At 37.9% G+C, this 15,332-nt stretch overlaps 1 protein-coding gene across 3 annotated transcripts in view; it reads left to right on the top strand.

Moving 5' to 3' along the window:
• Positions 1 to 15,332, top strand: part of LOC139949701 (potassium voltage-gated channel subfamily KQT member 1-like) — a 138,073-nt gene that overhangs the window by 98,797 nt on the left and 23,944 nt on the right. For all 3 annotated transcript variants that reach the window (XM_071948187.1, XM_071948186.1, XM_071948185.1), the window contains exons 4-7: positions 2,398 to 2,524; positions 7,646 to 7,821; positions 9,105 to 9,233; positions 14,924 to 15,034. In XM_071948187.1, the coding sequence (XP_071804288.1) occupies positions 2,398 to 2,524; positions 7,646 to 7,821; positions 9,105 to 9,233; positions 14,924 to 15,034 (543 nt within the window). The remainder of the gene's footprint in view (positions 1 to 2,397; positions 2,525 to 7,645; positions 7,822 to 9,104; positions 9,234 to 14,923; positions 15,035 to 15,332) is intronic.

Here is a 15,332-nt window from a genome sequence, read left to right as displayed (position 1 = left end):
GCTTTTGAACCATTTGATCCAAACCGGACCTTCTTCAGAGACATAAACAAGTACAAAGAAAAACAGTGCATTCATTGCAAAAAGAGGAGCAAAGGATTACAACAAAACTCAGGGGGGGGGGGTTGTTGGGAAAGTATTCCAGATATGATAGTCTTCCTACGTCAATCTGGATTCTAATTTATTTATTTATTTATTATTATAATTTATTATTTGCCCTGGGAAAAATCAGGAAAAATATGATGATATAGTCTGAAAAGGGAATCCTTTCTCAACATTAAGACGTTTAATATTATTTTTTAAATCAATATCTGGTGTTTTATTCCCCACTAACTCCCCATGCTATAAGTTTAAGTGCAGGCCAGTTATTTTTTTAGTATTTACGTAAACATCAGAGCATCTTTAAGCGACACACCAAATCTCAAAATAAATCAAGCCTATGCACTTATTGACAGATCAACAACCAAATGAAATTTGAAAGCCGGTAGAAAGGGCCTCGTCATCTGAAACGACTTTGGACAGGTCGCGGCACTAAATCACCTTTGCCATTTTTAACAAATACAACTGAAGACTCTCTGACTGCATTATACTAAAACTCCTCTAAATTTTAAATCAAGTCAAGTCAATTTCCAACAGACAAAAATAAACAAAAATTCTAGGAAAATCAGATAGAAATTCAAAAGGAAAGTACATTTTCCCCCATGAGGATTCATTAAAGGAACACGTTGCCTTGGATCGGACGAGTTGGTCTATAAAAAGCGTTTTGTAACCATTTGTTATAAAATGCATCTGGTTGGAAAGATGTTTTAAAAGTAGAATACAATGATCCACACATATTTGCCTCGAAATTGCGTGGTTTTTCTTTAACTTTGTAAACTAACACGATCGGCCATTTATGGGAGTCAAAAATTTAACTCCCATAAATGGCCGACCGTGTTTGTCGACGAGGTAAGAGGAAAACCACACAATTTCGAGTGATACTTGTGTGGATCATTATAATCTACTTTTAAAATATCTTTCTAATCGTATGCATTTTATAACAAACGGTTACAACCGCTTTTCAAAGACCAAATCGGCCGATCCAAGGCAACGTGTTCCTTTAATTACATGAGCAGAGTCTCTTAAAAGAGACGTTATACGTTTAGTGATCACTCTTGAAATTATTGGCAATAAAAACTTAGCTAGAAGTACAGCAGCTTTCGATAGTATAAATCATTTTGAGAATCAGTTCACTTTAAAGTCATGTGGTATGGAATAATTTATTGTTTTTTTCCCCAAAAGAATTTGAATCTGAGAAATGTACTGATGGTAATGTCTCTCATATGGTTTTTGCAATTAGGGATTATTCTTCTTGCGTGGAAACAATAACTCTGCATTTTTGGAGACGACTCAAAAACGTGCTTACCTTTTGAAATGAGGTTTTCACTTGTTGATTTGCCTGTATATCTACACTATTATATAGGATTAAAACAATCAAACGGTTTCAAAAGAACAACATTCTGCTTTTCCTTTAATTTCTCATTTGCTCCCAGTAATAAAAAAATCTTCCACGAAAATCAGAAAGAAACTCAAAAGCAAAGTGCGTCATTTGTCTTGGAGAAAGCGTAGGTGGGGGGGGGGGGGTTGACTTGATTTTCTCCTACAATAATTCCACCATAATGAGAGTTTGACATGGGGCAAAAAAGAATTGGCTAAACCAACTTCCTTCTTCCAGTAAAAGTCTAACCAAATAGGAGCAGCTCTACGAAGCTGATGGAAAAACATCAAATAGGATGATTTAGGGAGGAGCAATTATCCGTCGTGGGCGTACCACAATAAACGTATAATCCTCTCAGTTTACATTTTTCATTTGGCAGGCATCCTAGGGAGATAAGTGACCTATTTACCCGCAATCTTGTGTCCGAAAATTGATTTTCTTTTTGCTTCATTAGATGGTTGGAAAATCTTTATTGGTTTTTCAAGTTTTTTTCTCTCGTATAGAAAATGGTTAAATTGTGCTTCATTTAAAAGCTGCCAGTAACCTTGGCAACAGTGTCTTCAATGCCTAGAATTGTGTCAGCTATAAAAAAAGAAGAAGATGGGGTTTATATGTGTCATTCACCTGAATCTCTCACAGATTAAACCTGTAGGTCTTTGTTGACTTCGACAAAGATAAATTCCCAACAGATTTTGTTCTCTTACTTTGTCACGTTCGTTGATACTTTGATTGCTTTATGTATTCTATCTGGGATTAGAGGCATTTCATTGTGAGGTATCAATGTTCATTTGGTTTGCGGTAACACCATGTGTGTATCTATCTTGCTGGGTAGATTATGTTCTTTTGAGAACTTGAGAAAATTATATCATTATGTTTTTAAATGCTCAATATCTTTGTGTTTATTTTTGTTTCTTCTTCTCCAGGAAATAGTAATAGTAATCATCCTCTCCGTAGAATGTGCGTTAAGAATATGGTCAGCAGGCTGCAGAAGTAGATACCAGGGTCATTATGGTAGACTTCGCTTTATAAGGAGACCACTCTGCATATTAGGTGAGTAATAATACAAGATTCTTATAAAGCGCTTTATCCCACCCCTAAAAAGGGGCGTATCAAAACGCACAGTATTTATCCTGCAAGGTTCATGTATGTCTACGATTTGAAGTATGAGATCTATTCCTTTAAAGCACCAGGTAATGGTTGCAAGATGCTGTGATGGTGCAATATGCAGCCTATCAAACAAGGAACACCGAGGTGAACTCCTTCTCTTTGCGATATAAAGTACACTGGGTTTTTTTATGTGCTTTACACAACACACGGGACCAACGGCTTTACATCCCATGGACGAAGCAATGGTGAGGTGTCTTGCTCAAGGACACAAGTGTAGCGACTGGGACTCAAACCCATACTCTGTTGAACATTATCTGTAAGCCTCTGGGTGACTATAATGTCCTAGTTGTGACTTTTGATTGCTTAGTCGAGTCTTGAGTCCCTTTTTTCAACTACTCCATTAATCAGTCGCGACTACTGCTTGGTGAACCAATTGTGTCGCTCACGACTATTCATGACAACATAATTTACTTACGAAATAGAATCAGACATCAGTGACACAATCCTTCAATCCTTTCAAATATTATATGCCGCAATGCATCTTGGGAATTAAAATTAGTCGCAACTAGTGTCAAAGTCGCGACTATTTGAGGCGCTACTACTCGAGTAGTAAATTTCACTAGTTGCTCAGCCGTCGATTTCACCAAACTCTTCCTAACTTAGGATTAATCTTAGGACTCAGGATGAGTCCCAACTCTGCACTGTAGCATGCAGACCGTAAGATTGATCCTAAGTTAGGACGAGTTACTCGTCCTAACTCGAGAAAGGATTAATCCTAGCGTTTCGTGAAATTGGCTGCAGGCCTAATTATCTTCAAATATCATTTATTCTGGCTGTGAAGCCAATTAGACTATCGTTTTGTTTATGTATTTATTTATACAATTTTGTTTTTATTTATTTTTTCTAACTATTTTGTGTATTGGTACTCTTTGTTTTGAAAACTGTACCACGTCTTTAAAACAATCAAATTCACTGAATTTTATAAACGCTTTGATTCAGTATTCATCGCATGATCTAGTTTTTCTAAATAATTGCAGACGATAATACTGGCAAGGTGTCCTAACTCGCCCCCCTTAAAAATAACACCATTATTGCCCCAGCACGCAAAGGGACGGCAAACCAAGCCATTATTGTTAGGTCTGTCAAGTCCATTTACCAAGTCTCGTCTCTCTGAGCCAATTTAGCATGATAGCTTTGGCATTTGTCTACGGCTGGGCCACTGTCAATAGCTGTGTGACAGTTGAATGCAATAATAATTAAGATTTTATGAGGAGAATCGCTTAAAGGTAGGGGTCATAGATTGTTTTTAATAATATCGAAGTCTTATATAGCGCATGTATCTACCAAACAAGGTACTCAAGGCGCTGAAAATATTTAAACTTCCAGAAAGATATTGCAGTGATAAACTCTGAGACCCAATTATGTAGCACCTTACAAGGGTGTACAAGTTGCTACGGCACATAAAGCAGCCACAGCCAGGAACACTGTGGCCAATCCCTTCTCTTTTCAATAAGTGTACTTGGTTCTTTTATATGCGTTACACAACACATGGGACAAACGGCTTTACGTCCCATCCGTAGGACGAAGCAATGGTTAAGTGTCTTGCTTAAGGACACAAGTGTCACGACTGGGAAATCGAACCCACACTCTGCTGATCAGAAACACCAGAGTTTGAATTCGGTGCTCTTAACCGCTCGGCCACGACACTTTTTTTCATCAGCTTTATGCTGATTTATAGACAAGATTATAAAGAGCGATACAATAGAAGATAGTTTGTGAGAGTTTCAGCTGAGAAAAGAGCAAAAATCTCTCAAGATCTGGTCACAGGATGTCAAATTATTTTTCAAAGTTTAGCGAGGTGGCAGACCATGGGTACCAACCAATTTTGTCTGTGGTATTTACTAAAGTAACTCTATTGCCATATTATTTTGTTAGGGAACCATTTTGTGGCTTAATTACAACCTTCTGTTACTTAGAAGCTTTGAATGCACAATCCAGGCACACAACAATTTATGATATCTGTTAAGACACTGTGGACACTATTGGTAATTACTCGGCAATAATTGTTGTTGGCACAAAAACTTGGTAACGAAAGCTCCCTCTGAAGTAACAGAGTTTTTGAGTAAGAGGTAATTTCTGACTCAAATATTTTAGCACAAAAAAGTGTGCATCAAGGGTGTTTTTTTATTTCATTATTCTTGTGCAACTTCGATGACTTTGGATACACCAAGTGATCTATACTGGTCTTTGACAGTACCAAAGGTGTCCAAGGGTGGTATTCACCAAGAGTTAAGACTAGTCTTAACGAGTTGCTTGTCCTAACTGAGAACTAGCCTTTTTAAGTTTGTATTATCTCGTAGGAATAGTCGTAACTCTTTGTGAAATCGTCCCCAGTGCTTTTAAGTAACATGTTATTGCATCTCTTTAATGTGTCCCTTTACTGCGTCTCCATCAGAGCAAAACATCACCAGCTGATGCTCAATCAGAAATGTTTTCATGCGCACATTGTCCCCTCTTCCACCTGTCTCCCCAGTAAAAGACCTTTGTGTCTCAACCGCTGCCCCAAACCCATTAGTCTAACCAAACAGTCTGCCTTAGACGTCTGAAGATCTGCGTCTCATTCCTCAAGTTTCGTTGTTTGGAACTTTCTATTTTGGTGGCAAGGTCACAAGACGTTGTTATTCAAGATAACTCAACTATCGCGATCCCCCGCTCCACTTCTCGCGCTGTTGGAAAATTTCCAGATCATCCCACCACACCACACTCTTGCTTGCGGGATCGCAGCTTACAGAAATTACCTCCATCGGCGGAATAGCTGCTGCGTGTGTTATGTTGGGTATAGAGGTTGACAAACTCAACAAGAATATCTTGCACCAAGACTACATTTACAGTGTGAAAATAAGCTGTCATTTTTCAAATGTAAAAAGAAATCCTACTCTTTATTCTACTTATCTAGTGCATTAGACAGTTTTCCCAAAAGCTCCCTGCAATCTATAACTGTAGGGGTTATCAAAAGGTGGAAAAGCCATCATTTCAACACACCTCAGAATTTGTACACAAAGACTTTTCAGGTTTGGGCTATACTCTCGTGTGTGAATGGAGGCAGTACGTCCATGGTGCGTAATAAGTTTCATTGGGTTTACCCCAATCTTCCCTCTTCTCCTACATTTAGGGGATGAAATTCTAGATGTGTCCAATCATGGATCCCCCTACTTCACAAATCCCATCGATTCTCCTAGGAATTCTCAGTTACTCCGTCCAAGAAAAACTGACAAGCAACTTGCATTTCTTTAGCAAGTTGCTACTCATTTTTCCTTGATACAGGTGTTCTTCAACCCCTTACGTAAACACAGGGCTTCACTGCTAACATATTAGGTATGACATCGATTAGGTAAATGACATCTCAGGTTTATATGCTGGAGATTTAGTTCCACCCCCTCAGGCCACGATGCCATCACAGAGTATACTGTCACCCAGCGATTTCTTCTTCCCGTCTCTCTCTCTCTCGTTCTCCTCCTTCGCCTATCTCTTTCTCGTCTAACGAAGTTAAAGTCGTCTTGTTTTTTCCCGATGGCCGATTGCATCTCTAGCATGCGTGATTGAGTTGCTAGTCTCCCCGAGGGTTCAGTGCCATGGAGTGATCCACTCAGGTACACTGAACCATATAACCTCCTTATCCCAGGCTGCTTCGTTTTTAGCTCTCCGCTTTTCCACTTTGTTTTTTTTTCTCTCTTTCTATTTTGTTTTCTTCTATTCCTTAAGAAATAGCTTTCCCTGAGTATCTAGCTCATTTCCCCCAATGAAATGCGGTGGTCAAGATAGGTAGATGACATTTTTATCTCTTATCCCAAGCTGTTTCGTTTTTAGCTTTCTGCTTTTCGATTTTGTTCTTCTCTCTTTGTTTTTTTTTAGTCGACTCTTTCCCTTAAGAAATACCTTTCCCTATCTATCTACCTCATTTCCCCCAATGAAATGCGGTGGTCGAGATAGGTAGATATGGATTTTATATCTCTTATCCCAGGCTGCTTCGTTTTTGGCTCTCCGTTTTTTTTGTGGTTTTTTTCCTTCTCTTTTTTTTTTTTTAGACGATGCTTTCACTAAAGAAATATTTTTCCCTAAGTATCTACCTCATTTCCCCCAATGAAGTGCGGTGGTTGAGATCGGTAGATATAGCATTTTTATCTCTTATCCTAAGTGCCTGTAATTGTCCACATTTATACTTGCTGGAAGGAAACCAGACCTTCAATTAAAGAGTATCTAAACTAATAATTTAACGAAATGTGTTATGAACTGCTTATTGAATTAAATGTATAATATTAAATTATAGCATTGGCTAACCTCTAGAAAAGAACTTGCATTTCAGAAAAAAAGGTGTGGAGTCTGTATAAAAAGCATTTTAGGCTAGTTTTAATTGACATTCAAATAATATCTGGGACAGTTTATCCATTTCGACTGGTAGAGAGGAGATCAATGGCCATGTATATGCAATACTAACATGGTGAGGAGTGTTTAAACATTTGCCTTAGGAAATTCAGTCAAAAGAGGGCATGTAGGAAAGTGTAGGTCTTGAACCCATCCCAGTGGTGTATGATTTCGTCGCGCCATTTTTCTTTCTTTCCCAGAATGCATTGCTCAATCATAACCCCTCGATTGTAACTGCATCTTGGGAATAAAACATTTTAAAAGTTGCAACTATTTGAGGTGCAACTAGTCGAGTAGTAAATTTCACTAGTTGCCCAGGCCTATTGCCGGTCCTTTCTCCTGGAGCAGTGGCCAGCAAAATGCATCCGTCCCTCTCTGGTTTTCATCTTGAGCTTGGGCACACATTATAGGATTGTCTGGCCATTAGCCAAATAGCCTTGTGTTTTATTTCTAGATAAGTTCACTGCATTTTCATGGTGTTTTTGTTGTTCAAAAATCTGAAGAATATTTATGGGTCTTTTCATGGCGTTGGGTTGTCCTAAAATTGCTGTAAACTGAATTATTTCACGGTGAGAATGGATTTTCAGGGTAAAGATGCTCATAATGATTATAAGGGTTGAAATTTATCTCATTTCTTGGTAGATATTGTGGTTGTTTTAGCATCGGTGCTGATCTTTGCTGTCGGCACGCGAAATGCAAAATTCATGGAACCAGCATTCCGGGGACTACGCTTCCTTCAAATTCTGCGAATGGTACGAGTGGACAGACGGGGCAGCACGTGGAAACTACTTGGTTCAGTCGTCTGGGCACATAGACAGGTAAATTTTGAAATAATACGTTGCTTTGGGTTTAATAGATGGATTGCACATCTTTGATGTGAAAAAAAAGAAAAAGTGCACATGTGTCTTCTCTGCGCACGACTCTCAGCCAATGGTAGCCTTTCACGCATGCATTAAAGATGGCGGCTAGTGCAAGGGATCTATTGAAGAGATTGATCGTGTCGTGCAGTTGCAATATGAAATAGGCCAATATAGGCCAATAGGTTGGGGGGGGACACAACGTTGTAAGTAGACAATCAATTAGAGGTAGTGCTTTCTGCTCTACCGGCCAGGCGATGATACCCAAGCCTACATCCAAAGGGGGTAACCCTGTTTCAGCCCTAGGAGTAGGTGGCACCGGGCCTCTGGAATAAAATAATTGTAGCCCACACCTTGAAGTGGCCTTCAGGCCTTGTGTGTCTGGCGACATGCATAAAAAAATAATATAAAAAAAATCAAAGAAAAGTAAAAGGGATTCAAGAAGGAGTTTGCATCCATGTGGAAAAGGATCTGGGCTCAATTTCACATAGCGCTCAGATTCAAGTAACCTGCTTGTTGTGCAGCAAGTTCATCTTGGGTCTGTCCTGGGTGCATGACCTCATGATGACAAACTTCCTTTAAGGCACAATTATTTAGTGATTCAGCAGAATCTCATCTGAGGCTCATCTGAGCACATCCGGGTTGACCTGGGTAAGCTAAATGAACTTGCCCACTATAGAAGTGCATTAGGGAGATCTGCTAGCTAGCTCAGTTGGTAGAGGAGAGCCACCAACTCTCCCTGATTCTGCAGAAAGTTCCTTGGGAAAAATATTTGTCCATGTTCTGGAAAACAAACTTAGAAATCTCCCTGATTGTAGAAACATTGTCTCTATTATGTTGAATGTAGTTCTAAATGTCTCCCTGATTGCTGTACAAAATCTACCTGATTGCAAGATGCGAATGTTGGAATCTCTTATAGATCAGCACCGGTGTCCCAAGGAATTCTGTCGGCCATATGGAAAATGCTGCTGCGCTAACATGGTACTAAAAAAAAAAATTACAAGGTTGGCAGGTCTGGGGAAGTTGACCTGGGCTGGAGAGGATGAATCAAAAGAGGGCGCTATTAGAAGTAGTTTGTACACAGTTCGCTATATGATGGGACAGAATGTCTTGCCACACAGGCACATTAAGCCGGAGGTTGCAGGTTCAATTCCCGCTCTAGTCTCTTTTTCTTTGATCAGCCCATTTATTTTCTATTTATTAACCGGATTTGTTTGTATGAATCTTTGTTTTCATGTCTGTAGGAGCTTCTGACGACGTGGTACATAGGTTTCTTAGCATTGATATCAATCTCATTCCTGGTATATACAATGGAGCATGATATTAACCCCAAAGATTATGAGACGCTACCTGATGCTCTTTGGTATGGAGTGGTAAGTCAATGTTCTCTCCCCCCCCCCCCCCACCCACATTCACCATGTCACTGTCATCAAGTGTGATTTTGTCAGTTTAGCTTTCTCATATCTTATATCTCACATGTGTGTTATGTAATTGCTTCTTGAAATGTTACTGTCACTGTTTGTGATTTTGTCAGTAACGCCTTCTCATATTGTATGTATCTCTTTTGTGTGTTATGTATTGCTTCTTGAAATGTTACTGTCACTGTTTGTGATTTTGTCAGTAACGCCTTCTCATATTGTATGTATCTCTTTTGTGTGTTATGTATTGCTTCTTGAAATGCTTGACCTTATAAACATCTGCAGTGCTTCTTACTTTGTAAGTTTACATGTGAACAATGTTTGGAGTAATTACCAAACATATATATATATCCATCCCTTTTACCGAAAAGTATTATGCTATAGGCAGGTTATACTTTTGTTATAAGCAATGCACCCATTGAAGTAGTGTATTTTTTAGAAAGAGGTAACACATTTTAATCTTAGTCAGGCATCTGAAAGCACTTATGGTTTCCTTTCATTATTTTCTTGCAACTCCGATGTTCTTTGTCAATTTGAAATATCTAGCTTCCTGTTTTAGTAATATAGCTTATTAGCCAAGCGAAGGCCAGTGTTGCACCAGTCTCTAGTAATGTAAATTGCATAGTACTTGGGTTTGGAGTTTTCTTACCGTGAGTAAATTTGTACTTAATTTAAACAGCTCTATAATATTATGCCCTGAAGCACTTTGAAGCGTGAATGCATTATTGCAGTTATTGGCCTTTAAGTTATTAAACTTTAAGGTATTAAACTTGCAATATTGCGTTTGAGTCTGCCATATTGGAAATGTTGCACCAATGTTTACATTATAATAATAATGATAATAATAATGAAGACATTTGTAAAGCACCTAATGCAAAAGCCTCTATAAGCGCATAAAGTTAACAATAAAATATAAAATGAGTGAAAGATACTATACAAGTAAGCAGACTACAAATAAGCAGCTTCAAGTATTAGTTTTTTCAAAGAGACTTAAAAACAGTGTAATGAACTAGCTTGGTGAATATGCACAGGAAGACTATTCCAAAGAAATGGAGCAGGGTAAGAAAAGTATCTTTGACCATAGAAAAGTTGACACAGTACTTGTTTCATCATCTTCTTATCTCATTGTTTCGATTTGTGTCTCAATTCAATTCAATAATATTTCATGATGGCTGTCCGACAGTTACAAAGACAAGTACAGGTTATTTACAAGTATATTATTATGTAAGTGTGAATAATTAATGTTACATAATAAACAACGCAACAAATACCCTTAGATCTTACAGCATTACACAGCCATAGCCAACATGTAGGGAAAAAAGTGAATGCTTTGATGCTTTTCCCTATGACAGACAATGACTTTGGCAGGACAAGGACAAAAATAAAACAATGGCTGAGACCAGATAGATAGATGTAAGATGAATGTTGCACCAAAATATCAAAATATACAATTATAAAACAATTCTTTGTAAGAATCACATGCAAGAGGCTTGGTACAAATACAAAACAAGTTTGTTTCTTGGGATGTTCTGCCTTAGATGATTCTATTTATGTATTCTTTTTGTCGCCTCTGTACCCCACACACTGCTCAATAATCAAAATCTTGATCTTCACTGCCAACTTCCATATAAATAGCAACAGTTCACACAATCCCCGAAGGGAACAACGCTGTTGTCAGATTTGCACTTATGAAAATTAACTTGAACCGTCTTCCGTTTGCCCTGGTTTCAAACATTAAGGAAAGAACAAGAAATTGAATTAAATGTTTACGACCAAGGGGGACAACTATTCTCAATTGAGAACAAATACAAATACAGCAAGGATGCAGAGAGTTTGTTTCTTTTTTTTTCCTCCTGAAGAAATTTAGAGACGTTTCATTTGGTGAGTAATTGCATAGAGCTCCAAATGGAATCGATGGTGCAGTTTGCGGAAGTTTGGGGGGGGGGTGTGGGGGCTTGTTATCTTCAGAGACCCAGTAAAGGAATCTCTCGGAGAGAAGAAATGTCTTGCCGATATACTAATTACCTCTGCCCTTTTGGGCAGAATCATGCTTTGTGAGGCTCTTTGGTTATTAAGTGGTTTCTTTTTTCTCCAAAATTTCTCTTATGCTAAATTGACCCCGTTCAGTTTCCGTTGTTGTTTCTTTTTAAATAGGGAAACAATATTTTGTGTGTAAAAATACAATTTCTTGTCTGTTTTGATGTGCTTCAGTACTGCCACTGCGTTTTTTAACATCATCTGCAAGTTGTGTACACAACACGGTTCTAATTTATTGACTTGTCTCCCACACAGTTTAAATCATCCTCTTGCAAGCTAGTGGCTTCTTATATAGCCACAATTCCGGTCACGCATTGATGCTCATGGCACTAAACGATAATATTCAAAAGAAAACGACAAAACTCCCTTGAAGGCATAGTATACTAATTACTTTAGGAACCAATTGATTATCTGGAGATTTTAAGTCAACACAGGAAGACAAATCTGAAATAGAAAAATACACAATGTGAGAAAACGATTCTGCTGAAATTAAAATGTTTTTGAACCTCTCTCTCTAAATCCACATTCCTTGGAAGGGGTTTGTTTATCAAAATGTTAAATTATCAAGAGCCGCTGTGCTTCTTCCCAAGTACGTTTTAATGGTCATGCAAATATAATGCATTCCATTAGTTGAATGAGCGTGTGCGTATTCTGCGTGGAGCAATTCAACCAATAGAATGCGTTCTCTTTGCGTCGTGATCGTTATCGTTCTTATTATCGCTGCAGTGGGACCGGGCCTTTACACTCTAACTAAGATAAAAGCATTCTGTATAATATGCAGCTCATGTCGCTGTGTGGCACAAGATTTTAAAGTTGTTACATTTACATGTAGTTTGTCAACAATTATAAAAATGTCTAGCCTAAAGAGTCCAGACCAATATTGCTAAGAAGCATGTAATAAAATAAGGGCCCCGGGTCTCAAATCTTACTGAGGCACGTCACCATGCCAACTGTTGCCTCGGTCTGTTGTATGACAGTTTCGCTAATCATAAAAAACTGAAGCTTTCTGACGTTTCAATAATTCAGGAGTTGTTTTTCTAGCCTAAAAGGCTTACCATTCGCTCTCTGTCCACGTCCGTTGCCTCCATCGGGTTATCCTAGCAACAGTCACCATGGCAACGCAACTCGCAAGATTCACAGCCTGTGGCTTCTTTGTATATGACAGAGTGATTAGTCATAGGTATTTTGGTGGCGGAGAGTTTTGTGGCATTGTCCTCAAAAAAGTGCGTGTCTGAAATCAGTGCAATAAAAGGAATCACAGTTGCTGCTGATGGAATTGGATACTCTTGATGTATTTTGAAGTCGGTGAAAACATGAAATTAATTTGAAGCAAAGACAACACTTTTTTATGATCAATCTATATCCAAAAAGACGAGTCACATTTTATGATTAATTGAAGGGACACAAGACATTGCTTGGAAGATTATTTGTGGTAATAAAAAATACTAATTGTTAGTAATAAAGTCCCTTTTACATCAATGACTGGGTCCAAAAGCGCTGGGCTATTCGAACCAATAAAATTCCCAGAAAAAAATAAAATCAAGCCAAGTACACTCCCTTGACCCATTGTTATACAATAGTTTATTTTGCAAATTGTTTTAAAGGCACTGGACACTATTGGTAATTACTCAAAATAGTTGTTAGCATAAAAACTTACTGGGTAACAAGCTGTTGATAGTATAAAACATTGTGAGAAACGGCTCCCTCTGAAGTAGCGTAGTTTTCGAGAACGAAGTAGTTTTCCACTAAAAAATTTGAATTTGATTTTGAGACCTCAGAATTAGATTTTGAGGCCCTGAAATCAAGCATCTGAAACCACACAACTTTGTGTGACGATGATGTTTTTTCTTCCATTATTATCTCGCAACTTCAACGACCAATTGAGTTAAATTTACAGGTTTGTTATTTTGTGCATATTATGTTGAGATACACTAATATTATGTTGAGATACACCAAGTGAGAAGACTGGTCTTTGACAATTACCAATAGTGTCCAATGTCTTTAATACTGTTGTGGAGATTTAAAATTACTTTCTCTGGTCTGCCAGAATTTCCCAGACAGAAACAATGAAGAGTTTAAAAGGATTTACCACATAAAACACAAATGTTTACGATTTACATTAAACTTGCACGGTTTAAAGATAATGATGGTAGAAAGCTTCCCTTCAAATATTCTTCCTGAGGCGCTATATTTTTTGATAAATTAGTAAAACAATGTCATGAAATTAATTTTAGCATGTACAGCGGACTTACGCGACTCTCCTGAAAAATTGCTCTGTGATTTTCACTTTTTTTTCTCAAAAACGTGACGATTGAAGCTGAAAATTTCAACAGGTAATTTACATACATCAAGTAAGGATTCATGTCATAGCAAAAAAATTGATCTACAAAGGTATCAAAACCCTTTAACCCACAAGATATCAACACTTGTAGGTTTGCTTTGTAGGTCAGCTAAGATGCTCTACAACATCTTCAGCACTCTCTCGCATAGTCTCTTACAGTCCAGAGTGAACACACTACAAGGTCATGGTTTCATGCATGTTAAATAATTTACTTTAAGGGTGTTAAAAACTATATCGCAGCCCGAGTCCCATTCCCTCCCACTCCAATCCCAGTCAGTAATCCCCCAGATCCCCACGGAGAACCCCCCCCCCTTCAATCGAAACAAGAAAGAAAGAAGAAGAAAACCCTCAATATTTTTCAAGTGTGAAGGACCAGTTTGAATGGGCGATGTTAAATTTAACAAACAGCTTTTCTTTAGTGGAGTTGCGTAAACACGCTTGCCAACTGACGCGTGCAGAATGGACTCCACTCCTCTGATCCAGGCGATAGAAACTGATATATCTCCAACGGCCCAATTACATATTTTGCCCCCGTTTTTTTTTTTTTAGCGCTCCCTCAAACGAAGTTATTCGTAAGCCATTCCATTTTCAGTCTGTTTACCGATATGACCTCCAGGCTTTACGGCAGACATTCGCTTGGGATGTTTTCTTCTTCCCAAATGTCTTTGTTGACCTATTTTTAAGTGTACTTTCTTGGTTGGAATCTTCTAAATGACTGTTCTTAAAAATTAACAGCTTTTAATGGACCTGTTTACTGGAGAAAACAAGTTTAGATACTTTTTTTAAAGGAATGTTGTTTTTTGAGTTTGGAGTTTGTTGTTGTGTTTTTCCCCAAAAAATGTTTGTGGTTGTAATAATGTCCAATGAATTTAAAGGTATATTCATGATTGTTTTTTGTTATTTACAAATACATTCATTTCCATCATAGTCTACGATAAACTATACCTTGTAATGGTAGACCTAAAGCATTGTGTTTCTTAATAATGTTTGTGTATGTTGAAGAGTAATTCTTTAGAAAAAGCAGACCCTTTAATGTCAACTATAAGATGGTTAGTGATTTAACAGTATAGGTAGGGTGGAACTGATAACAAAAGAGCTCCACATAATGTAGTGACTTGAAACACTATGTGGACTTGTTGAAGAATAAGATTTTCCTGAAGTGTTCAGAACAAAAGAATGTCCACACAGTGACTTCAACACAGAGCTGCGTGTGTTTGTGTGTCTACGCAAATTTGTTTGACTGAACTTCTTTTTGTTTATTTCCTAGGTAACCTTAACAACAGTAGGCTATGGTGATAAGACACCAGAGAGTTGGGCAGGGAAACTGTCTGCTGCAATTTTAGCCGTTTTTGGCGTGTCATTTTTCGCACTTCCAGCGGTAAGTTTTTGTTTTGTTTTTAATTAAGACTTGAAATTAAACTTGAAGTTTAATTTGACCTTTTAAGTAACTTATTGGGATTGATTTTCCATCATTTAAAACAATTCTTACAATGCATGTACTTTGCACACAAAAAACTTTCTGTTCAACATGGATAGTTGCATTGTTACGTCATTCCTTTTCATACAGTATGCACTGGAAGGTTCATGAGTTTACGGTTTGCAGCCTTTTGAATTGAAACTGGTACAGTATAAGCACAAAGCTGTTAAGCAGCTTTATGAAATTTGGCTCTGATATT

Source organism: Asterias amurensis, chromosome 17 (assembly GCF_032118995.1).
Source record: "Asterias amurensis chromosome 17, ASM3211899v1".
NCBI classification, from domain to species: domain Eukaryota; kingdom Metazoa; phylum Echinodermata; class Asteroidea; order Forcipulatida; family Asteriidae; genus Asterias; species Asterias amurensis.
Note: the sequence above shows the minus strand (reverse complement) of the source record. Positions and strands in the feature narration are given on the sequence as shown.